General features: G+C 43.7%; 2 protein-coding genes across 6 annotated transcripts in view; one reads left to right on the top strand and one right to left on the bottom strand.

The window, feature by feature from the left end:
- The first annotated feature begins 2441 nt into the window (after window positions 1-2441).
- On the top strand, window positions 2442-21265 carry MECR (mitochondrial trans-2-enoyl-CoA reductase). Of its 4 annotated transcripts, none has more exons than XR_014158377.1 (11): window positions 2442-2614; window positions 11593-11690; window positions 12836-12967; window positions 13698-13841; window positions 14818-14920; window positions 16744-16846; window positions 17389-17462; window positions 18817-18877; window positions 19124-19196; window positions 20008-20482; window positions 20560-21265. XR_014158377.1 is itself a non-coding variant. In XM_081869349.1 (10 exons), exons 1-10 carry the CDS (start codon window positions 2460-2462, stop codon window positions 20169-20171), a joined length of 1107 nt encoding a protein of 368 aa, XP_081725475.1. In that variant the 5' UTR covers window positions 2442-2459; the 3' UTR covers window positions 20172-21265. The 4 variants fall into 4 exon arrangements, 1 of the variants encoding a protein (XP_081725475.1); XR_014158378.1 differs by lacking the exon at window positions 2442-2614 and adding an exon at window positions 2664-2912; XR_014158379.1 differs by lacking the exon at window positions 2442-2614 and adding an exon at window positions 4869-5024.
- A 1037-nt stretch (window positions 21266-22302) lies between these two features.
- Window positions 22303-24640, bottom strand: part of LOC309346140 (putative transmembrane protein 244) — a 50031-nt gene continuing 47693 nt past the window's right edge. For both annotated transcript variants that reach the window (XM_081869858.1, XM_081869856.1), the window contains 2 exons: window positions 24174-24218; window positions 22303-23031 (listed from right to left, as the gene is read on the bottom strand). In XM_081869858.1, coding sequence (XP_081725984.1) covers window positions 22952-23031; window positions 24174-24218 — 125 coding nt within the window. In that variant the 3' untranslated portion in view covers window positions 22303-22951. The remainder of the gene's footprint in view (window positions 23032-24173; window positions 24219-24640) is intronic.

Here is a 24640-nt window from a genome sequence, read left to right as displayed (position 1 = left end):
CTTTGGGCTCGAGCATGAATAAGTAGGATCAGGGCCCTGAAATATATTGCCACTCCTGATGTAAAATATCGGTCTAGTTGTGGGCTGGGGAAGGAACAATGGGAGGAGGAGGATGGAATGCCCGCAGCATAATAGGCAACTTTAACATGTTTTTAAAACCTGAATGAGATCAGAGAATGAGCCATAAAACTAATTTGTGGCCACCTAGAATAGATCAATGTTAAACTTGAAAGAAGTAAGTATAAAATGGGATTCAACAGCAGTCACTCATGGGTCAATTGCAATTCAGCATCCTCATGAATAGCTTGAAAGTGGAACACTATGGATGCTTAAATATGAAGGGGTTATAAAACTAGGAAAGGCTCCAGATACTTTAGAGTACATATAGGCATCACATATGCTACACATCACTCTTTGGGGTCTTCAAGGCAGGATCTCAAGCCACCTGTCTCATTCACTTCTCCCTGCCGCTGATTTTTGCTGCCTCCTCCAAGTTCACATGCTGCTGTCCTCTGGCTGCATAGCCTGCTAAAGATCTGTTTTGTGAAATGGGAAGGATGTGATTGCGGTGAGTAGGATGGCAGGGCCATCCCTGAATGCCACCTTCCCCATGTAAACCATACACTCCCCTCCCCACAAAACAACTGTTAGGCTTGCTAATGGGAACAGAATTGTCATAGGGAAGAGGCTAAACTGTTGCTTTCCAATATGAATCCTCCAATGGGTGTGAGGGGGAGTGAATTTCCCATGCCCACAATCTCAGTCCTGTACTGTTTACTCAGAAATAAGTCTCACTCCCATCAAGAGGACTTGCTCCCAAGTAAGCATGCATAGGATTATAACCATAAAGTGGAAAAAAATGACATTTTGAGGCTGCTTGTTATCATTTTTAATGTGTCTTGCTCCATGTTGTCAGTTAATCTTTAGGGACTGTTTTAGATTAAAGACGGAATTGAAATCAAAAACATAAACTGCTGGGCAGGTGTAGAGCCCCAGGAAACCCCCGAGGACAGCCCCTACCATTTCCCCCCTGAGGGGTGCAAAGAGACCAGCAGCACTTCCTATTTGCCAAGATGCAGCTGTAGCAGTGGCAAATCTGGCCTCAAAGGAGCACACCATAGCCACTGACAGCAGCAGCAGGGGATGCATTCCATGGCAGACAGATCCACACCCCCCAGCCCCATGGTTCCTGCCACCTGAGGCAGTCTTCTCACCATGCCTCATGGGTGGGCCAGCCCAGACTACAGTGGAACCTTGGTTCTCAAACTTAATCCGTTCCGGAAGTCCGTTCGACTCCCGAAACCATTCAAACACCAAGGTGTGGCTTCTAATTGGCTGCAGGAGCTTCCTGCACTCAAGCGGAAGCCGCATCGGACGTTTGGCTTCCAAGAAACATTTGTAAACCGGAACACTTACTTCAGGGTTTTTGGCATTCGGGAGCCTATTTGTTCGTCAACAAAGCCATTCAAGAACCAAGATAAGGAGGTAAAGGTAAAGGATCCCTGGACAGTTAAGTCCAGTCAAAGGCGACTATGGGGTTGAAGCACTCATCTCGCTTTCAGGCAGAGGGAGCTGGCGTTTGTCCACAGACAGCTTTCCGACTCATGTGGTCAGCATGACTAAATCGCTTCTGGCGCAACAGAACACCGTGCCGAAAACCAAAGCGCACAGAAACGCTGTTTACATTCCCACCACAGCGGTACCTATTTATCTACTTGCACTGGCGTGCTTTCGAACTGCTAGGTAGGCAGGAGCTTGGGCAGAGCAACAAGAGCTCACCCCGTTGTGCAGATTCGAACCGCCAACCTTCTGATCGGCAAGCCCAAGGGGCTCAGGGGCAAGCGCAAGAGGCCCAGTATACAGTAAGTCTGAAACTTACAAATGGGTTATGTTTCCGGGATCAGCCCTGAAGCCAAAATCGCATATAGTCAAAACATATTGGGTTCAATGTTGGGCAGGATTAAGCCAAATTATTTTTGTCCCAGTCGCCAACCACCTTTCAATTTTTCTTGTTTTCTTTTGGCAAGCACATAAAGCTGAATCCACATACATTAAATGCGCTTAAGTCGCAGGCTTGCTGCGTATGATTTTAACAGGGGGGGGTGAATTTCTTCTATTCAGTTATTGCATTTAATATCCCACCTCTTTCTCCAACGAGCTCGAGGTGGTACAAGCATTCTTTCCCCACCCCACCCCCCAAACCCTCATTCAATCGCAGGTCAGGCTGAAGGACGCATCAACTCCCACTGCGCCATTTCCCCACCCTTGAAATAAAAAACCACGCGGGCGCCGGGGCCTCTGCCGGTCACGTGCCACTCAGCCCAGAGAAAGCGAGGCCCCTCCCACGCCGCGTGAGTGGCGTGAAAGGGAGGCGCGGCGATGACGCGCGTTGATAACAGCCCGGCGAGGAACGCTAGAGCTGTCGTCATCGCCGCGCGCCACCCGCGGAAACGGTTGCTATGGGTTTAACGGCTGTGGCGGCGCGAGGGAGCCGCGCTCGGCCGTTACGGCCTCTGTTGAGCGCCGGTCTCCGGGCTCTGTCGGCGTCGGCTGCCCGGGCGCGGCCTCGCGGGCTGGTCTACGAGCAGCATGGGGAGCCGGCTCAGGTCCTAAAGTAAGGGAGGGAACTGTTTGGGCTGGGCCGGGCGTCCGCTTTGCCATGGAGACAGCAGGTGCGGTGGGGAGAAGCCACGTCCACACAGCCCAACGGCGCTATAGACGTCTGCTTGGAGGGGAAAAGCCCCGCTGTGTTCCGTAGGGTTAGTGGGGGGCTGCGTTATATAGCTCAGGGAGTCCTGGGTTTGCAGCCTCAGAATGGGCAAGAATTAAGCTGGTGGAGCGGGAAACCACTACCGTACCAGTGCATCGCCCGGGCTGGGGGAGGCTGCACCTGTTGAATTTCTGCCTTTCACGTAGGTATGGCATGGCATGATGGCAAGAAGCACCAGGGCGAGAGGAGGCTGGAGAAAGAGAATACAGTGGTACAGACGCTTCAGGTTACAGACTCCACTAACCCAGAAATAGTACCTCGGGTTAAGAACTTTGCTTCAGGATGAGAACAGAAATTGCAAAGCGGTGGCGCAGCAGCAGAAGGCCCCATTAGCTAAAGTGGTGCTTCAGGTTAAGAACAGTTTCAGGTTAAGAACAGACCTCCAGAACGAATTAAGTTCTTAACCTGAGGTACCACTGTATTTAAGTCGTTGGGGAAGAGAGAGATTATATGCTTCGGCTGTTCTCCTACCTAGTGTGTTAAGTTTATTCAAAGCTAGAGCTCCTGAGTGTAGGTGCATAGTATTTCATCACCTGTAATCATTATATCATTGGAGATGGCATAAAAATAAAATGCAATTTCAGAACTTAAGCTTTTGTTCTGGTTTTGTGTGTGCATTGGAACTGGCCTCTCTGTACTTAGGAATTTTCCTTTCCTCCTTGCACTCCCCGCTGCCCCGCTCTTTTTATTTGACCTTCTCTAAGATGTGATGGCCTGGGATATAGGTCCTGGTAAATGGTGACCTAGCCTTGGTTTCTCTTTTTGGGTAAGTGTCTGCCTTTGTGGCTGTGTTAAACTTGCAAAGCTTGATCAAGATTTCAAAGGACTTCCAAGAGGCCCTGAAGCTCCTGTACTGTCACAGCCGTTGCCTTATATGCACATTGACTCTATTTCCTGAAGAGCAACAGAAGTAAAACAATTCAGAGGTATCCCCAAATACTTCAGTTCTCATGATGAGGACGTGTGTGGAAGTTTATTTCCACGCTTTGCAGTTGCAGATTTGCCCATCACGGATTGCTGTTTCTGAATTGGTAAACTAAAGACCCCAACTGACAGATATTGCAGAGTAGTTCTCAGCTGCTGGGCATTAGCTCTCAGTGATAGCATGTGCAAAACATTTAAATAGTGAAATAATTGAAACAACCTTGTGTAGCTTATGGTAAGATTTTACATTCTGGTCCTAGAACCTCATTCTTGAGCATCTTTTACTAGATTGTTGCAAACATTTTTACATTCTTGTTGAAGGGATGTTGAATATAGTAGCTTTGGAGATCACATCCTTTTGGAAACTGGGCACAACACTCCTGTGCTGGACATGGGGATGTGTTTGCCATACCATATATGGCCAAAACACCCAGCTCTCAGTGACTATTTAAAGTTCAGGTTTTATTCTGGGGGTTTTGGGGGGTGGGGGTTGGCCTATATAAATGATTAGTCAACTACTGAAATTTTCCAAGTATGCAAGCAGGTAATGTTTGTCTTAAGTAGGTCTGACATTAAGTCTGCCTTGTGTCAGATATAATACTCAATGGAGTGACATTTCTTCCTTCTTACTTTGAAGGAAGGCAGGGATAATCAAGCCTACAAGTATAACTTTTTAGGTGGGATTAAAAAGTCAGTGTCCAGCTAACTGTAGGATTTTAAATCCTTTGAGCAGAATCATAGTGAGATGAATACATCTGATTTTGAGTGAGAGCTCTCTTCTTGTTCAAAATGCATGTTTTTGCTTCTAAAATAGTAGGTTAGACTTTGTGGCAGAGAGACAGCTTGCTCCAAACACAAAATTGTAGATCTAAAGAGGAACTTCTGCTTCTGCTCTAATGATAGCTCATTTCTAATTTGAACGTGAGTTTTGAATTTCAAATTTTCTTACAAGATTATAGTATAGTATAGAAATTCTAGATCCAGTTGTAAAAAAATAAACTGCCAAATTTCTATAGTTATCTGGAGATACGGATTTTAACTTCTTCTGTTTAAGTTGTAATGGCTTTGGGTTCCAAAATGTAGCATAAATAGTTTTTTTGAATCAGATCGTGCATCTTTGCTTCGAATATTTATGTATTTTTATTACAACTAAAGTATGTTTTGAAATATTCAGACGTCACAAGGCTGAATTGGCTGCACAGCTGAGTTCAACATGGATAATTTGACCACACAAGAAGCAGGCTTGACGTTGATGGGTCTTTAAGCCTACTTCAAGCCTACCTTGTACAGGGATCAACGGTGCAATCTAGTCCCCACAGGGAGTCATCAGGTGATTGACAGGTGAATGACCTCACCAACATGTCAAATTGGGCCCACAAGGGGCAGGGGAAGATTGAGTGAAAGGTATCAGAACTATGACTTATGTCATATTGGGCTACTGGACAGTTAAAATCAATAGAAATAAACTTTAAGAGGTACACTTGCTTAGTATGCAAGCATTCTAGATGCCTAGCAGGAAGGTATCTTACCTCCCACATGCTAGTCCAAGAGGAGGAAACATGGCTAATAAGGCAATCTGAGGGGCCCAGGGTGAAACTTGGGTTGTCATCATGGGCAACCTGCAGGAAGAGATTATTAGTGGTCTGACTGGGGATGAAGAAGGCTATAAATCTATTTGGGACAATAGGTGAGGAAAAATGGTGTCAGCAGAGGTTATGAAAGAAGCAGTGGAGGCTGGAGAAAGTTGTTGCAATGTTGATATAAAAACTTTGGAATGTGCTGCTAAGGATACTTGTCCCTGTTTAGTTATGGTAAATTGATTCTGCACTCTCTTCCCCTGATTCCCGTGTTACTTCTTGAAAGTGCCACAGTGATATTTAATTTCTGTCCTGAAAGGAAATCAAATATGACAATTGGCCATAAAATTCCCTGCCCAGCATCTTGTAGATTAAGCAATGGATTTCTTACACAATTTACTTGATCAGTTGAAGCGAGTGACTATTATTCAGCTGAATGGCGTAATAAATTTGAGCAAATTTGGATGATTAGGTTCCTGCCATACTTTGCTGGCAATGTAGTAATTAATGATCTGTCCGCATTTCCATTAGAACATCAATTTTTCAAGGGAGCTATAAATTTTAAAAAATCTGGTCTGTTCAGAAATGTTGAGATCAAGGGCTCAGACTAAACTGTCTTCTCTACTGGATTTTACTGTTCCTGGTTTTTCAGCACTAGCTACACTAGCTGCACATCTGGCATCTTATAAGATAAATATATTATTAACCACATGCTTTTAGTCACTAAAAAAATAGTGGCCTGAGAAGTCCCTTCTTGGTCCATGAAAGAACCATGTGTGCCTGTCACAGTGCTATCTTATGGTTTATAGAGGACTATGCTATGATAAGGGACGCGGGTGGCGCTGTGGGTAAAACCTCAGCACCTAGGACTTGCTGATCGCATGGTCGGCGGTTCGAATCCCCGCGGCGGGGTGCACTCCCGTCGTTCGGTCCCAGTGCCTGCCAACCTAGCAGTCCGAAAGCACCCCCGGGTGCAAGTAGATAAATAGGGACTGCTTACCAGCAGGAAGGTAAACAGCGTTCCGTGTGCTGTGCTGGCTCGCCAGATGCAGCTTGTCACGCTGGCCACGTGACCCGGAAGTGTCTGCGGACAGCGCTGGCTCCCGGCCTATAGAGTGAGATGAGCGCACAACCCTAGAGTCTGGCAAGACTGGCCCGTACGGGCAGGGGTACCTTTACCTTTACCTTTATGCTATGATAGCATCACAAAATGTTCTTTCTTTTCCCTTTAAAAGCAGGGGTGGCAAGCCTGTGGGATGTATTCAGTGCCCCCCCCCCCTTTCCGGACTTTTTGAAATTACTTTTTTTAAGATCCAGACTGCTCACGTCAGTTCCCAACTATACTGTTGTGGTGCAGAAATGGTTCTTATACCACCACCACCACCCCCGCTCCAAATTTGTCCTGACAGGGATGTTACTGTGTGTCTTCTCTGTGTGCAGAGATACAATGAATATTGGGTAATATGTAAACCCTTCCTTCCTCTGTTACGTTCTAACGAGCAGAGAAGTGGAAGCTAAAATAGGAGTCTGCAAGTGAAGGAGTAAGCTTTCTTTTCAGTTAATCCTGGAGTTCTATGACCAGATGAACAACAGATGGCAAATAAGTTGAGGGGATGTACCCTGCTGACATGCTGAAAGCTGGCCTTCCAGAAGAATCTTCCTGTTCCGTAAGATCGTATTCTGAGATTTTAGGTGCCCTAACTTTCAGACGTTAGAAGAGTGGTGTCCAGGGGTAGGGCCTCTTCTGTGTTGGCACTCTTAGTGTTGAATACATGCCCCCAGATAGCTGTTTGGCACCTGTCCTTTATATTTAAGACCCCCGTCAAACTGTGTTTCGTGTTCTATTTAGGGCATTCAGTGGGTGATTCCTGCTCCTCTTATTTTTATTTAATGCAGCTGCTATTTTTTTACTGGATTTTGCTGTTTGTTGCTTCTATAGAGTATTGGACTAGATAACCCTCAGGGTCCCTTCCAACTCTGATTTGGATTCTATGATAGGATACATCAAGAGGTGACAAGCAAGGAGGGTCCATCAGTTATTTTGGTGCTCCAGGAGATGATGCTATCTCTCCTTTCCTGGAAGGAAAAAGTCTTAGAGCTACGCTCTCCCACAGTCCCCCTCCACCACACCACTGTGTGACAGAGTAAGCAAAGTCTTTACCCTCAATGGTGTCTCTGTGTACCCTACCCATGTGCTAAATGTAGAGTGCTGCTGTAAAGAAACCACTCCTATAAATCACTTTTATAAATCTTACCACTAATATAAATCCCAGATCTTCCTCTCCCCACCCCCTGTTTGAGGGCAGATAGGAAGTTGCTGTGTCTCAGTCCCTATGCAAACCTGGGGAGCTAAAAATTAGAAAATCCCAAAGCAATCTTTGCTTTATCTCTGACATAGAATGAACAAGTCTCCAGGTGAAGGTGAGCTATTGCAGTGTCTCTGAGCAATTACTACGCTAACAAAACATTGCTGTGGTGCTCACACACTCTTTAAAAAGGGGGTGGGGCAAGGCCACCCCAAGTGTGTGACAACAGTTGAGAGGAAAGTTTGTGCATGAATCTGCAACAAAGGGAAAATGAAGTGGGCTCTTTGTGGGAGGAAGGAGATTAAATATTATGCAGGTAAAATACACTATGAATTTTACTACAGCACAAAGCTGCAGAGGCAAACAGAATGTAACCACTTGAGTCATGTGGATGATGGATTACTCTGTTTCAGTTAAGTCCAAACACATGAGCAATAATTCCAAACAGAGCTAAGCTATAAAGCCTCCCTAACTGCAGCACAGATGCTACTTGCGACTTGAACAAGGGCCTTGGTATTTGTACTTAAGAGTCTATACACAAATTCCCCATGACATTAATGGCTGCAAATGAGCAATTGTGTTTGTGATCGGTTGTTTTAGAACACTAGGATCAGAAGCCTCTGAAAAGAGTTGTCATGCTTTCAGAGGAAATGGCTGGAACAGGTCTATTAAAACAGCCAAACCTATTTTAATTCCAACAGCTCCAGCTGTGTGTGGCTTGTATCTTTGTGGAAAAAGATTAAACAATGTTATCAGTGCTAAATCCATCAGTGATTGATAACATTGTGGCAAACATTTCGCTCTGTGTCTAAGATGTACCAAATGCTGCTGTGAAAGGAAATTATTTTACAACCTAAAAATGCATTTTTCAGAATCTGATCCCTATGATCTTATGTGGCAACATTAACTAAATGTATATACTATTTGTTAAGAGTAAGGGCTCATAGTTTGGAGTGTGCCCTGTCCCTGCGCCGTATATGGGACCATCTGCATTGACCGTCATTGAGAGATGTAACAGATATATTCACACCCCAGTGGTTTATTTTATTGTAACTTCAGAACTTCTGACCTCCCCACAGTTTATTTTTATTAAGAATAATTTCCTGCCTTTTGCACTGATAGCAACCTTACAGTGGCAACAATAAAATGCCTTTCTAAACAACTGAACAGCAAAATAAAAACAGCCAGGACAACATTATGCTGTAGGCTATATTGATTTACTCTGCAGTAGCCTGTCCTGCATTGGCTTCAAAGCAATGTGTGTTAGTAAACCGACCATAACATTTTTAAAAATGTAAGTCTGTTTATTAGAATGAGCACTTGGTGCCTGACATGTTAACTCAAAAGTATGTGTAGGATTGTAGCCTTTGGTAAAAATGGGATGAATTGTCTCACTGCATCCATCCCAACATACATTTCATAGTTGTAATCTTATGCATGCTTTCTTTGAACTGTCTCATTTCACTCAATGGATTTATTTCTCTGCAAAAGGCAAAATCCCAAAGTGTTTTACCGGGGCAGGCACCAGTAAATAGGGGCTACTCCTGTTTTTTAAAAAATAAAATAAAAAATGAAGTGATTATGAGAGTTCAGGCTTGGAAACCGGGCCCAGAAATACCCACCAGGGACCACAAACGACTTGGGGTGAATGAACAGGGGTTTTTTTCATCCTCTGTTTATGCAGAGGTTCAACACATATTTTCAGAGACCCTCCATGCGTGGTCAAATAATGCTAATGTCCAAGTGCTAAAATCTTTTGAACATTTGTGTCTTCTGCTGTCTATTTCAAAAGTTACATTTCTATTATGTTTGACAGATTGCTGTACCTCAGATGCGGAGGGGGGAACCTGCAGTTCTCCAGATGTTGTTGCGCTACAGCTTCCATCATCTTATGACCATTGGCCATGTTGGCTGGGGATGATAGGAGTTGGGAGTCCAACAGCATCTGGAGAGCTACAGGTTCGTCACCCTGTTCTAGCTGTTGAGATTCAACCTGCTTTCTAAATTGCCTTTTGAAGCATTTTTGTGTGTGTTTTTATCATGTATTTTATGGCTTTGTAGGTGAATGATCTTGGTGTGATGTGGCTGCCTTTTCAAATTGTATTAGTCTGGTTTGTGATTTGTAATGTGGTAGTGTCATTTTTGCTGTCTTTTGTGTGATGTTCTTACTGTGAGCTGCTTTGAAAGCCCTAGGGCAGGAAAGCAGGGTTAAAAAATCTAAATATAGACAAACTTTTTGCTGATGGGTTTTTATAACACTTCAAAGCCTTTAGGGAAGTCCCTTATTAGCTGAAACTAATTTTCATTATTGTGTTGTCGAATCTAACCTTTAATTACTGAGATGCTTTGGTCTCTTTTGAGGGCAAAAGAACTGAACTTTTCCACTCTGAGCTCTGGGGTAGCAACAGAATTGTTGACAGATCAGATGATGGACCAATTCATTGGGATGTAGTGTTTGCCTGTTTGTGTGTCATTCTTCGATTCAGGAATCTAGTGTGTTGGGCAGGTGCTTCAGTGGAGATGCAGCGAATTAATTTGGCTGCCTACCGTGTCCAAGCAGCAGAAGTCAAGGTTTCTTTTGCAAAGGGTATAAGGTGGCCAAAGCCAGTGCAGGGATCCCACTAATGCCAGGTAGCACATTTTAGGTCTTCCATGTACATTCTTTAGAAGGATGTTGGTTGCTTCCTCACCATAGCAATTTAGTGCTACAGAGACACTGCTTCTAACAAGTCAGCTGGAACTACAACATTGACTTCATATAGCACTTGACATAACACTATTTTACCCCATTAAAAATCTGTCAAATCCTAGACTTATGGGTGAGAGCTTTAATATGGGTTTACTCAGAAGTAAGTCCCATTTATTAAAGATGCTGCTTCTCCCTGCCACTGTCTGCTTAAAATATGCTCCTGATTATTCCTTGGCGACTGGTGCCTTTTAAACTTGGTGCCAAATGCAAGCCCTGCTGGGATTGATTCCACTCAGTAGCTCTGAATTGGAGCTCCCAAGTGACACCAATCTCTGCCAGAAGTGGAGCTTGAAGACAGCATCAATCAGCTGATCTGCAGTGACTTCAAGCTCTGCTTGGATTGGCTGGTATCTTCCTTTGCAGCACAACTTGAGCTCAAAGAAAAATGGATCGTCTGACATGATGATGCTACCAGATTGATGAGTTGGTAGCTGTGTCCACCTGTCAAAATGGCCCTCAAAGGGTGGGTGAGCTCGTGATTTAGCCTGCCAGCCAGATCCTGTTTCCCATCCCAGAATTAACACAGTATTCTAAATAGTGCTTTGCTGGTGTTATAGAGTGGTGCTGCAAATGATAGCCATGTTCAAATATATAAAAGGATATCACATAGAGGAGGGAGAAAGGTTGTTTTCTGCTGCTCCAGAGAAGCGGACATGGAGCAATGGATCCAAACTACAAGAAAGAAGATTCCACCTAAACATTAGGAAGAACTTCCTGACAGTAAGAGCTGTTCGACACTGGAATTTGCTGCCAAGGAGTGTGGTGGAGTCTCCTCCTTTGGAGGTCTTTAAGCAGAGGCTTGGCAACCATATGTCAGGAGTGCTCTGATGGTGTTTCCTGCTTGGCAGGGGGTTGGACTCGATGGCCCTTGTGGTCTCTTCCAACTCTATGATTCTTTGATTCTATGAAGTGCATTTTAAACAGAAACAAATGGCATAAGATAAAATAGGAGAATACAGAAAATACTAGAATGCAACAGGTTGGAAAAATCACTCAGTTTTCAGAGAATATCAATGAATGAATGATACCCATTGGTCACATATAAAACTGGTTAGGAACCCACAAAGGGTCCACAACTGTTCCTGCAGAAGGATGCTAGCAGAAGGTTTGAATGGTACTTAAACAAGTTCTCTTTTGGATGAGAGGTTAAACCTGATGGATGAATACTTTAAAGACAGATTAAAATCCATCAAAATGCTTAAGAATCACATGGGTGAGAAAGAGCCTTAAGCATAATATTGCATTTTTGTCTGCCTTTCCTTCCAGCCTAAAGGAGATAGATCTGGCAGAGCTGGGGGATTCTGGAGTCAATGTGAAAATGATTGCAGCCCCTATCAATCCATCTGACATCAATATGATTCAAGGTAACCTTGGCTTGCATGCAGACAGTTTCATTCTTGTTCCCCATATCATTTCTTCATATAATGCTGTCAGATGGTAATAAGGCAAAATAGATTGTCTGAATTTAATGATATACCCTGTGGAATATACCACAGGGGTTACATGACCAACTTTCCTTCTTCTGCGCGTGTGCACACACACACAATTTGAGTCAGGTTGAATTCCTCTCCTTCTCTGAAAACAATGTTTTCTAAGGGCCATGTCTGTCACTGTGTGCCATGCAAGTTATTAATGCTGTCTAAATACTTGGAATGATTTGGCCACCAAATACATATAGGCAGCAAAGCTACATAAAGTGCATAAATATTCATATGTGCTTTTCAGTAGTGATGCTATCCACTTAATACTGAAGAGCGAAAGCAAGAAGTAGCAGGAAGAGATGTTCTCCTTACCCCTCAACTTTGCAGATTCTCTCCCAACATGCTCCCTCCCAGATTGGCTCTGCCTGGTTTAGGCAGTAGCATGTTCTAGAAGGCAGCAATTGCCATTCAGCTGTTTCAGCTTCCGCGCCCTGTTCAGTAGCAACAAATTAAAATGACTATGGAGGAATTGGCCCTTGTGCCTCTGGCATGGAGTGAAGGTCCCCTATGTGTTGTGTTTAGGAGCACATGGATGATATGAAGGTGCCAGAACATCCAAAGCAGGTGTGCAAAACCTGTAAACCCCATGCCCTCCAAACACTGGACTACAACTTCCATTATTCCTGACCATTGGCAATGCTGAATGGGACTGATGGAAGTTAAAGAAACCAATGACAGCTGGGAGGCAGCTGGAACCCCATCCCTGAACTAGGGACCTGGGAGAAGGATGCAACTTCATTCATAGAGACCGAGAGTGAGTGTTCCAACTGCTGCCGTGACAGATTTACCACTTTTCGTTTACTTAAGTTGTAAATTGTCTTTTAGTTTATGTTCATTGTTAACCACCTTGGAAACTATTCTGATTGAAAGATGGGTGTTTCGGTCATAAGTAACGAATGCTCATATGCCTGTCACATGCTGGCATCTTGTTTCTGAATATGAAGAAAAAATGAAGCAAGTCTGAATATTGGCTTATTCTCAATAACTGCTTGGATGTTTTATGGTATACAGTAGTTGTCATCTTGCAGGGACGTATGCTACTCTGCCTGACTTGCCTGCGGTTGGTGGGAATGAAGGAGTTGGACAAGTGATTGAAGCTGGGAGTCGTGTGACTTCTCTGAAGCCAGGTGATTTGGTTATCCCAGCTGATGCAGGACTTGGTGAGCTTAAATAACTTTTTTAAAACAATTAACTAAGGAAAAATTGGCTCTGCAACTAGATAAGAGAAAGGAAACATACTCGTCAAGGGCCATAACCTGTCTGATAGTCTGATTCCCCAGTTTAAAGAAAGATGCCCTCTTTTGCTGTACATCTACAAAGACATGCACTTGAAAATCTCTGATGAAGATACAGTAGCGCCCACCTGCTTTCATCAATCAACTTACAATTTATGCCTAAGTGGGCAGCGTTTGCAGCATTTGGTGAATAGCCAAAAATTAATTATGTGACCTTCAGCAATAGTGCTTGTATTTTCTCCTCATGGGACAAAGAGAAACTTCTGAAGTCAGGGATTAATAAAATGGGGGGGGGGTTAAAAGTTGTGCACTGCAATGGTCATTGCCTGCTTCATAGATACCCATAGTATGTTTACCTCTTAAACAACAACAGAAAATCAGGAGGTCCAATCAGTTCTCTTATCATACCAACTTAGGCCTGAAAAAAGAACAGCCCTTATGTTCTTCCAAGAAAAGCAACAGGCAAAAACTCAATTTATTTTCTTCTTTGCTCTTAGGCATGTCAGTAAACATTTTGAAGCCACTAGCTTGCAGGAATTGAGCTATTCATAATTTTTGACCTATTTCTTGAACTGGAAGCTTCTAACTTAAGCTGCTTGTTTCTAGCTGCACTCTTTGCCCAAATTGGACTTTTTTCTTTAATCCCTCAAATCAGGAACATGGCGAACAGAGGCAATATTTGGTGAGGAGACTCTGCTGAAAATTCCTCCTGATATCCCATTAACGTGCGCTGCCACTTTAAGTGTCAACCCCTGCACGGCTTATCGGATGTTGTCAGACTTTGAGGTCTTGAAGCCAGGTGTGTACTGACAATGTGTTTTGTAGTATTTGTACATCATGAGAAACTTTACCAACTGGACATCATGCCCTGCTTTGGGGCTACACAGAGGAATCTGGTTGACCACTGGAGAAACCATTGGCCCTTTGTTATAATCCAACTGGCCTGTACTGGAGTTATAAGATGCATCACTAGACTCTCTAGCAAGGATGCAGGGAGGAATAGAGTTGAGGGATGAGCAAAATAACTCTAACTTGCCTTGCTCATCTTAATTACCTTTTAGTCTGGACAGCATAATCATGTCGACAGGTATTCTCAATTATTGCTCCTTCATCATCATCCCCTGGGAGAATTTCCAAAGTTCAAGTCTGAGCCTGTTCGAGAAGCAGCATAAGATGAATTTTTGTTCTGTTTTTCCCAAGTGACTTTATGTGGCCAGAAACAAGGAGGGGGAAGAATGAAACTCGGGCAGTGGAATAATTGCAACTGAGGCTGTATGGTTCTTGTTGTGCTTTCATTCCTAGGCCACCTCTGCCTTGCCACTCAGATTTTTGTCTTCATTCATATTTCATTATCATCCCTTCTTCCTCCACCACCAAACATTCTGTCTTCTCTGTTTTGTTTCATAGTAGTGATTTACCACAGACATTGATACCAGAATCTATAGCTGCTGATGGAAATAACAAGATTTTAGCAGTGGTCAACCATTTTATCATTTCTATAGCTAACTCTTCAAATTAGGACCGAAAGGGCTGATGGGTTCCTACTAAGAACAACATGGATTGTGGCTTCTCAGAATCTGTTGCATTTATGTCCTGCTTGTGGACTTCCCATAGACCACTGTGAGCAGAATGATGGACAAGAGAAGCATTTGGTCTGACCCAGCAGGGTTGCTCTTGTGTTTTCTATTCTGTAACAGACAAGAATGAACATTAGCAAACTCCACCAAAGGAAATGAAAGGGAATCTTAAACAGAGATGCATCTGTTTGTCTGCAGGAGATTCAGTCATCCAAAATGCAGCCAATAGTGGAGTGGGGCAGGCCGTCATCCAGATCGCAGCAGCCAAGGGGTTCAAAACAATAAATGTGGTCAGAAATAGGTGAGTGTACAGTGAAACTGCTCATTCTGCATATCTTTTCTATTTTGCTGTGGCCCAAACAGCTCCCCTAGTTGCTGCTTGACTTGGCTTGGCAGGAGAGGATATTCTCTTGGCAGCAATTCCCAAAGTTAGAGTTAAGCAGGTAAATGCATTACAGTCCTGCAACATGATCATAATGTAGGTTTTTTAAAGTGTAGCATAACTTTCAGCAGGTACAGACAAAACCAGGTGCAAATTAAGAGTTCCACAATTTCTTAAAGAAAAGATAACTTTTAAAACTGCCATAGAGACTGTTTTGGAGGGGGTGTTAACTGGAGTGGTGTCGTGTTTAGTATGTTGGACTAGGACCTAGCAGGCCAGGGTTCAAATCCCCACTCAGGCATGAAGCTAACTAAGTGACCTTGGGCCAGTCAGGATGGCTCAGTTGGTTAAAGCGTGGTGCTGATAACGCCAAGGCTACAGGTTCAATCCCCATTGCAGGGGGTTGGACTATAGGATCCTCAGGGTCCCTTCCAACTCTATGATTCTATGACTTCTCTATGACTGTTTCTCAGCCTAATCTGTGACACAGAGTGGTTGTGTTGATGAAGTGGAGAGGGAGAGGACTATATATGCTACCTTGTGCTCCTTGGAGAAAAAGGTGGGATTAAATGTAACATAATAATAATTTTAAAAATAGAAGAGGGGAATCATAACCTTTCCCATCTGTGCTTCCCCCCACCCCCTTCATTGAAATCTTTATCCTCAACCACTACTCAGAAATTGCTGTTATCCTCTCTGGGGGCAAAAGACAGTCACAGTTCAAGTATGTTATCTTTGTCCTTCAATGTGGTTATTGCAGCATGAGGAGAGGGCCAAATATATGCCCTACTCCAAGAATGTAAGAACAGCCTTGCTGGATCAGGGCAGTCAGGCCCATCTAATCTAAGGGAAGTGTTCTCTTCTCACAATAGCTAGCCAGATGTCTATGGAAAGCCACAAACAGGACATGAGCACAATAGTGCATCCCCACTAGTATTCTCCACAACTAGTATTCTGATACTGGAGGTCGTATGTATCCATCATGTTTTATCTTCCATGATTTTGCCTAATCCCTTTTGAAAGCTGTTGAAATTAGCTGCCCTCAGTACATCTTGTGGTATCAGTTTCCATAGTTTAACTATTTGCAATATTTCCTCTTCCCTGTTCTGAATCTCCCACCATTCAACTTCATGGGATGCTCCCAATGAGTTAGATGAGAGAAGAACAACTCCTTAGCCACTAACTGTACACTAGGCATCATTTTATACATCTGCTTCACCACTTCCCAGCTTTCCTACCTCTTCACTGCTTCACATGCAGTGTTACATTAACTTATGGGTGTCTGAGTTTAGTTAATAATAATAATTGCTATTAACTATTATATTATTATTATTTAAGGAAGCGTTTAATTGACTACATTTCTTCTAAACCCACCCTTGTGTCTAGTCAATGAAAAGTGGGCATGTGGATGTCTGATTAAAAAGGGATTTATTTTGGAGAAGAGTAGAGAAATGGAAGTGGCATGGCTGATGGCTCCCACACTATGGTTTCTGGATTATAATCTACTTAGGTGTCTGAGCAATTGGCAAGTGGTTCCCTCAGCAATGTATCCTGAGGAAGCGTCTTCAGTGACTGAATGCAGGAAGAAGAGCAGAAACACTTCCTTTTCTCACTAAATGAGGACTTGGGTTCACATGATGGCGAGTACAAGATGTTCTTCCTAACTATTGTGCAGCGTGGCATGATAAACAGCGGGTCTTAACATTAACTACATTCCTTTATCATTTGTCCTTCCTTCCCAGACCCAATCTCCAGGAGCTTGTAGACAGACTGAAGTCCCTTGGAGCAGACCATGTCGTCACAGAGGAGATGCTGAGAAAACCGGAAGTAAAAGAGCTGTTTAAGGTATAAGTGAAAACCAGAGTTCTGGGGGACAGAGATGGCAAAGGAAAACAGGGTTGCCGCAGTGAATCACTACTGATTGATAATAAATGAAACAAAACAGACAGAGAAGACAGAGTGTTTGGTGGTGGTAGAGTGGAAGATAATGAAATATGAACAAAGACAAAAATCTGAGTGGCAAGGCAGAGGTGGCCTGGGACTGACACAACAAAAACCATACAGCCTCAGTTGCAATTATTCCCCTTAAAACTAAGTCAGATTTTCTGCATTGCTTTCTGTTTCTCCTCCTGTCTGCCTAGAAGCTGCCTCCTCGTATTATGGGCCAAACCAGTTGCAACCTAGAGATAAAAGATTCCAGCTCATAGGAGTCTTGATTATAGTTGTACTGAATGACACAAAATGAGCCAGGATCAGGTGTATGTGTCTCTTTGTGAGAATCCTTTCTGAAAGGTTGACATCTTGGAGCTAAAGCAGCAAACACATGCAGTGAGGGGGGAGGCAGTAAAAGAAGGAGCTTATTTTCTGTGCAATCTCTTGTTCTCCAGAAAATCCCTAGGCCCATATTAGCTTTGAATGGCGTTGGAGGGAAAAGTGCCACTGAGTTGCTGCGTCACCTGCAGTAAGTTCAGCTATTTGTTGGGGGTGCATTTTAAGTGTTTACTAAATGCCTTTGTCTTACTGTTTTTAACTGCTTGTATATTTCATATTTTAAACATTTTAAATATTTGCATTGTGAACTGCTCTGGGATAAATATTTAAATAAATATATTTAAATAGTATTGCTTGTGGCTGGAATCCTCTAGTTCACAGTGCAGATTTACAAAATCCTCTCTTGGGTGTGTGCACTCATGTTTCTTGAAGAAACAAGATTGTGGGTGAATTGAAAGTCTTTATTCCTAATGTAAAAAAAAGAGAGTTTTCCCAAGGATATGAGATTCCCGCTCCCAGCAGTCTTAATTGTAGTTATATTGATCATTATCACAGAGGTTCAGCATGGGTAACATTTAAGAGAGAAATTAAGATGCGTTAAAAGACATAGAATACCTTACTTGTTGAGCTAGTAACTTTCAAATGCCTGTCAGTGCTAAAGGGTCTCTCTTGCCGAATCTTGAGCCTGCTTGAGTTTCATGTTCTGAGGGAATAAAGTTCTACATCTATATCTTCCACGAGAGACTCCTATGCCCAGTAGCTGTTTAAACACGGATCATGGAAGGACTGAAACTACTCTTGAGCAAACTTAGCTGTCATCATGACTGTACACAGAAAGGGGGTTGGTATCCTAATTGGGACCCCACTAGTTTGGGGCTTTATTGATCAAAGCTGGCTTGTGTTCCATAATTTAGTGTAACCGCTTGAAATTACCTTGAAGGCCTGCCAGGTTCGGCAGACGCACTTCCAGGAGCCACCCTATTATTTAAAGGCAGACAATTGCCCAGGGCCACAAACCTGCAGATGTTCTTTCTGAAAAGGAACAGATCTCTCTTAGTCATAGTCTTTAGGCAATAGACAGGGTGGATTCTGAATGCCAGTTGCAGGAAATCACAGGTGAGGAGAGTGCTGCTGTGCTCAGGTTCTGTTTGCAGGCTTCCCATGGGCATCTGGTTGGCCACTGTGAGAAGAGCAGGATGCTGGACTAGGTGAGCCTTTGGCCTGATCCAGCAGGCTGTTCTGAAAGGGCCCCTATGCACTTACCCCAACTCACCTTCCCAATTTTTTGCTTGATCTAAATTTAAGACATTTTTCTCAGGAAAAGGAATGGCATTCTGATATTTGTGCAGTACTGTTTACTGTGAACTATTGGGCTGTGCTGCTTACAAATTAATGCTGGTAAAATTAGCCAGATATCCAGGAGATGAGAGAAGCTGGTCAACAAAGTAGACCTGAGTGCCGAAGTAAGAGGATATGCTTGTTGTCTGGAAATGGAAAAGCCTGACCATTTAATCTTCTAATCTCACTGCTAATTCCTCCTATAGGCACAAAGGGACCATGGTTACCTATGGTGGAATGTCAAAGCAGCCTATAACAGCCCCTGTGGTGAGTAGCCATGAGAGTTCTGTGGTTTACTTTTTTTTTCTGCACTTTTCCATTTGTTAAGGGGCAATAGCTTATTCCTGTTGTGTTTCTCCTTGCAACGCGTCATCTCTTTCTTTGGCAGAGTGCCAAATTCTTCGCATCTATGGGGCAAAACCATTCTCATGTCAGGTCATGTTGTCCTCCAAAATGTCCTCAAAAAGAAAATATATTGCAAGGTTTTCATAATCCCTCTGCTTTTTTCTGCAGAGTGCACTGATCTTTAAGGATGTGAAACTTCGTGGCTTTTGGATGACCCAGTGGAAGCGGGACAATGCACAGAGTAAGTGATGGTAATGTGCAATGGTGAAATAGGGTTTGGAAGAAAGGAGCAGGGTGATGTGTGGTCCCATGTATTGATGAGAGAGAACTCTGCCTGAGGCCCTGGCGAACCCCTTATCGTCAGAGGCATTAGGTGACTTTGAGCTGGTTTCTGTGTATCTCTGCTATCCGGTTTTAGTGTTGGAATCTCTGATCTGTAGTAAAATGAATGTAAATGTGTAATTGCATGTTATACCAGTAGTATGCTGTAGATAATTCGCTCTGCCCCCTGAGCCACTCTTTGGCATCTTAGCCCACCTCACAGGCCACTGCTCTGCACCTGACTCCAATTGCTGAACATCAAGATCTAGTTTAAACAAGAAAAGAAACCACTCCTGTTCTATCCAGCGCACAAAAGAGGTATCCTGAACTGTGTTAGAACAGAACATAAGAAGAGCCTGCTGGATCAGCCCAATAGCCCATCTAGTCCAGCATCATTTTCTCCCAGTAGCAAAATAGACACCTATGGAACTTGCAAGCAGGATCTGAAGGCAAGGGCCCTCTTCCCTGTGGTCTCCAGCGACTAGTATTCATATGCATTACGGCCTCCAGCTCAAGTTGGAATTTCAGTATCTCTGCCCTGAACAACATCCATGTGTTGTTTGTGTCGCTTTTGACTTCCCTACTTCTAAACAATCAAAATCTGCTTATTAGTAGCAGTAGATTTATTAGCATCATTGCCTTTTTCATTCTCATGCCAGGACTTGTTCAATGTAAGCTCAGTTGTTTTTGAGAATATTTAATATATACTCTGCTTTGTTTCCTGTATACAGACAAAGAGAAACTGAGAGGAATGATTGAAGATCTATGTGATCTCATTCGTAAGGGTCAGCTCACAGCTCCAGCCTGCCAAGAAGTCCCACTGAGAGACTACCAAGCTGCTTTGGAGTCTTCCATGAAGCCCTATGTATCAGCTAAACAGATCCTTGTTATGTGAAGCCGGTCTGATGGGGAAGTTTGTACAAGCCTGTTCAGATGGAAGTCAGGCCCAGCTGGTTTGAGGGCTCCCAAGACTAGAGAACTGAACTTTTCCAAAGCTCCATGCCCTGCAGCTTGGCAGAGGAGGAACTGTGGGGGGCAAATGCCCCAGACTATCCAGCAATAGTGGTGGTGGGAGCTCTTGTTTCTATATGACTAGGAAACACTGGTTTCATGGCAGAAGGTGGGGTGGAGGATGACCTAGGGAGACTTTCCCTCAGTGTACCCTGATCCAGATTTTCAGTGAAGGAACTGTACAAAAGCTGCTCTGTGCTCAAATTCAGAGTGCCTACTGCCAGAGCATGTGATCAAGCAGCCTCATGGCACTGCTTTTTGTGACCCTGGAGATGAGTCACTTTCTTCCTCCTATAGCACACTTTTTGCTGGCTTTTCTGCACTTCAGCTCTGCTTCTGCAGATTGATTGCATTTTCTAGGATCAGGTACTACTGCATAATTAGGTATTTGGCCTTCTTTAGATGGAGAACAGCTTTTGAATTATGGACAGCAAAACCTGTCCATTTCCTACAGATCTTTCTTTTGTTTCTTTTCCACTTGTAACACTTCCTGTGTTTGTCCTTGTTTTAAGTAGCAAGGTGCTCCCACCATTCAAAATCAGGCATAAAAGTGATTGTACATTAGTGGCGTAGTTTTATATGGGAAGACAGATCTGGTCAAGACTTCAGGAAAAGTGAGGCTTGCCTACTAGCCCTCTTAATGTCTAGTGCGTTCTAATTCACATTGTTGGTCCATTAGCGATGGGCAACATGAGCTGTATCCAGCCTACCAAGGCTTTTCCCCTGGAGTTACCACTTTGCAGGTTACTTTCCGAGAGCGTTGATGTGTCAGATGCAGCCTGCAGTCCTCAAGTGTCATCCTCCTAATCTGTATATAACGCATAGAAAGACTACTTTAAAATTGGTTATTTATATCAAGACTGTTGTAACTGAAATGAAGGCAAATTGTATTTGATTGCAAACCTGTTCTTGCAGAACCGTGTAATGACCGTTGAAATGCCAATGATTTTCGTTTCCAATAAAATTCTCTAGCTCTGATCAGTGATGAGATTTTTGCTGGAGCTTAGTAATAGGCTATGGCACTCTTGAAGCTGTTCAGTCACGTAGTGTTGCTATATCAGCCTCTGGGGTATTTCATGGCATTGCTTTAATATCTTATATGGTGCTTTCACACATTAGACTTGGGCAGTGTAGAAGCTTGTATGTTTATACGCATTAGCACACACACACACAAGCATAAAATGAGAACGGCTGTGCTGGGCTTTGATGAAAGTTATCAGTGCATGGACTAATTATGATGAGAAAGTATATCAGCCCACAGAGATTGGAGATAAAACAATAGAAATGTTTTAAGCCCAGAAAGAAATTGTGTGATAGCCCTGGCAAAATCAGTCAATATTTCTTTTATTTCTAGAGTATGAATTGATTTTCTAAGTGTTTGTGATACCATGAACTTGAAGAATTTGGGGTTTCAAAGGGCTTGTTTTTAGGGATCATTCTGAACATTTTGATTGCCCCTTTGCAGCTCTACAATATCTTTATTTTATTTTTTGCAGTGACCAAAACTCTACACCAGAGCTTTCCAAACTGTGTGGTGCAATATGTGTGTCGACTGCAGTGTGTAGGTGTGTAATGTGAACACTCCCTGTGCTCTTCTCGGAGCTGGGAAGGGGTTAGTTTAACCTCCGTTTTGCTACTAAAAATGAATGACTGTGTCACAAAATGATGCATGTCTAAAAAGTATGTCACCAACATGAAAAGTTTTGAAAGCTCAGCTCTACACAGTATTCCAAGTGTGGTCTCACATAGATTTTTATAATGGTAGTTTGCTTTTCCTAATGATCCCTAACATGGAATTTGCCACTTTCCACAGCTGCCCCACGTTTCTGTTGAGCTATCCAATACAACCCCAAGATCTCATTCCTGGTCAGTTACTGCCAGTGCAGACCCCATTAGTATATATGCTGTAAGCAGTCCTGAGTAGTTGTTTCGTATCAGCAGGATATAAATGTTTTAATAAACAAAAGACAATGATATTACATAGAGTTAAACAAAAACAGTAGTACTAAGGGGGAGGAAACATTTGTTGTTTCAGTATGTGTGTTGCAGCAGATGACACCATAGACTCCAGAGGCACCTCCCTTCTTGCACTGGAAGGAGTGCCTATATTAGATGGTGCTTGCCCTCTGAAGTTTTTGTAAGGTATTTAAAATATTTTCTAAAATTAGCAATTTGTTTGTTTAACCAAGGCCACATTGTTGTAAGCTGATATTTGAAATTGATTAACAGCTAAATGCTGCTGTCTGCTTAGGCACCCTTGTCAGCCTGTCTTTTTCAAATGGAACGCTGGAAGAATCTGCCATACACTGCCAAAATCAGACTATATGTCCATCTAAGTCAGCATTCTCTATTCTAGGGTCTCTGGTAGTGGTCCTTCACATTCCCTTCTACCTGGGATTCATTTAACTTTGGAATGGAAAACCTGTGATGCTCCAAGTGTTGGACTCAAATTCCCCTGATCTCTGACTGTTGACAATGCTGTCTGTGGCTGATGGGATTTGGAATCCAATAACAGCTAGAAGTTTGCAGGATCCCCATCCCTGATTTAACTGGAGAAACCTGAAACTGAAACTGGGACCTTTTGCATGCTGCATGGTCCCTTTCCGATGAGCAGGGAGTGCCTTGCGCTGCGTGTTGATGTGAAGAAGTGAGGCCGCTTTGATCTTAAAGAAGGCTGTCTGTGTTGGAGCAGGCGAGGTAAGTCACGAGTTCTCCGCTGCAAATCATGATGAAGAGGCCGCTGGCTGCAGAGGGAAGGTAAATCAGCATATGAAATATTGTCTAAATTAACCTAATCCCCTGCTAATAATTTATTTAAGATTACATCATTCCTTTCTGACTGATTACAGGTTTCTAAAGTGGTTTACAGGAACTCGCAACCAAGTAAGATTAAGAAAAAAAATAAGGCAGCTGGAGGGCATCACATACCCTACTGCAGGGGTCAGCAACCCTTTCCAGCCGTGGGCCAGTCCACATCCCTCAGACCATGTGGTGGGCTGGACTATATGGGGGGGGGGGACAGAACAAATTCCTATGCCCCACAAATAACCCAGAGATGCATTTTAAATAAAAGGACACATTCTACTCATGTAAAAACATGTTGATTCCCGGACCGTCCGCGGGCTGGATTGAGAAGGCAATTGGGCTGCATCTGGCCCCCAGACCTTAGGTTGCCTACCCCTGCCCTACTGCAAGATAGCCTAACAATGCTGTTAATGTTGCTGCAGCAACTTCCTCCCTTTCAAAGTTTAACAATGACCACAGGGGAAAATACCTCCCTAAAAGAAATGGACTACCTAGCAACCAGTTTCAGGAATTGTTAGGGCACTTACTCTTGGGCAGCTGGGTAACTTGTGGGTCCTGGTTCTTCCTTGCAGTGGTGACTGATGAGTGTATATTACTAGATGTTCTCTAACTTCTTTTAGCTTGAAAGAGGGGGTTTGATGAGTGGGGCACAGCTTTATGCAGATCCACTCTTTGCTCATGTTTTTTGTCCCTTTGCTGCCTGTTCATGGTCCTGCTAGTAGCAAATCCACCACTACTGGACATCATTTTGCTCTCCTTTACCCAAGAGAAGCCAGAATGAGACCAGGAAGCATTGCCCTTCTGAAGCTGACATAATCGTATAACTTGCCAATGAGAGTTAGCAGATCAGAGTGAAGGCAGGAAACCTGTTTTCAGGTTCTTCCTGACAAAATCAACAAACTGGGTGGTCTGGGCACAGCACGGTGAAGGTGAGAGGGCCACCTTGACCCAGCCCTCAACACCCTGTCAGTCAGAGGTGTGAACTCCCAAACAAAGCAATGCATGTTGGATGGACTTTGAATACTGCAGACCTTCTACTATCCCTTCAAAAGCAGAGTTGGCTTTTAAAAAATAATCTTACCAAGCGCCAGCCACCATTGCCAAACCAGAGGAAATTCTTTCATTACTGCAAAAGACAGGTCAGAAAAGTCAGCTGAAAAGTTGGAGATATGCCGGCATTACTATACTGTAAAGCAGGGGTCAGCAAACTTTTTTGGGAGGGGGCCGGTTCACCATCACCCAGACATAGTAGCAGGCCGGACTGTGTGCGCAGGAGCACACGCACATGGTGGAGGGAGTTTCTCTCTCACCCAGCGCCTCCCCTCCCCCTGCCTACCTCTGCCGCCACTCTGCCTGCGGTTGGGAGCTGGCAGCGGTGGCGCCGCCTCTCCTTTTCATGCCAGCTTTCCCCAGCACAGGGCCAGCAGACGCACCAAGCTCCAGCCCACAGCGCGGCCATGGGGAGAGGCCGGTGGGTGGGCGGCAAGGCTTCCTATCAAAGCCCAGCCCCCTTTCTCTGCAGGGTGGGGAGAAGCCGGGAGGAGACGC

This window comes from Podarcis erhardii (genome assembly GCF_964252035.2).
Source record: "Podarcis erhardii genome assembly, chromosome: 7".
In the NCBI taxonomy this organism is placed as follows: Eukaryota; Metazoa; Chordata; class Lepidosauria; order Squamata; family Lacertidae; genus Podarcis; species Podarcis erhardii.
Note: the sequence above shows the minus strand (reverse complement) of the source record. Positions and strands in the feature narration are given on the sequence as shown.

Coding starts and splice junctions, on each gene's coding strand:
- MECR (XM_081869349.1), top strand. CDS start 2,460: ATGGGTTTAACGGCTGTGGCGGCGCGAGGGAGCCGCGCTCGGCCGTTA. Junction 2,615..11,592: donor GAGCCGGCTCAGGTCCTAAA/GTAAGGGAGGGA, acceptor CTTTCCTTCCAG/CCTAAAGGAGATAGATCTGG. Junction 18,878..19,123: donor AGCCTATAACAGCCCCTGTG/GTGAGTAGCCAT, acceptor TTTTTTCTGCAG/AGTGCACTGATCTTTAAGGA.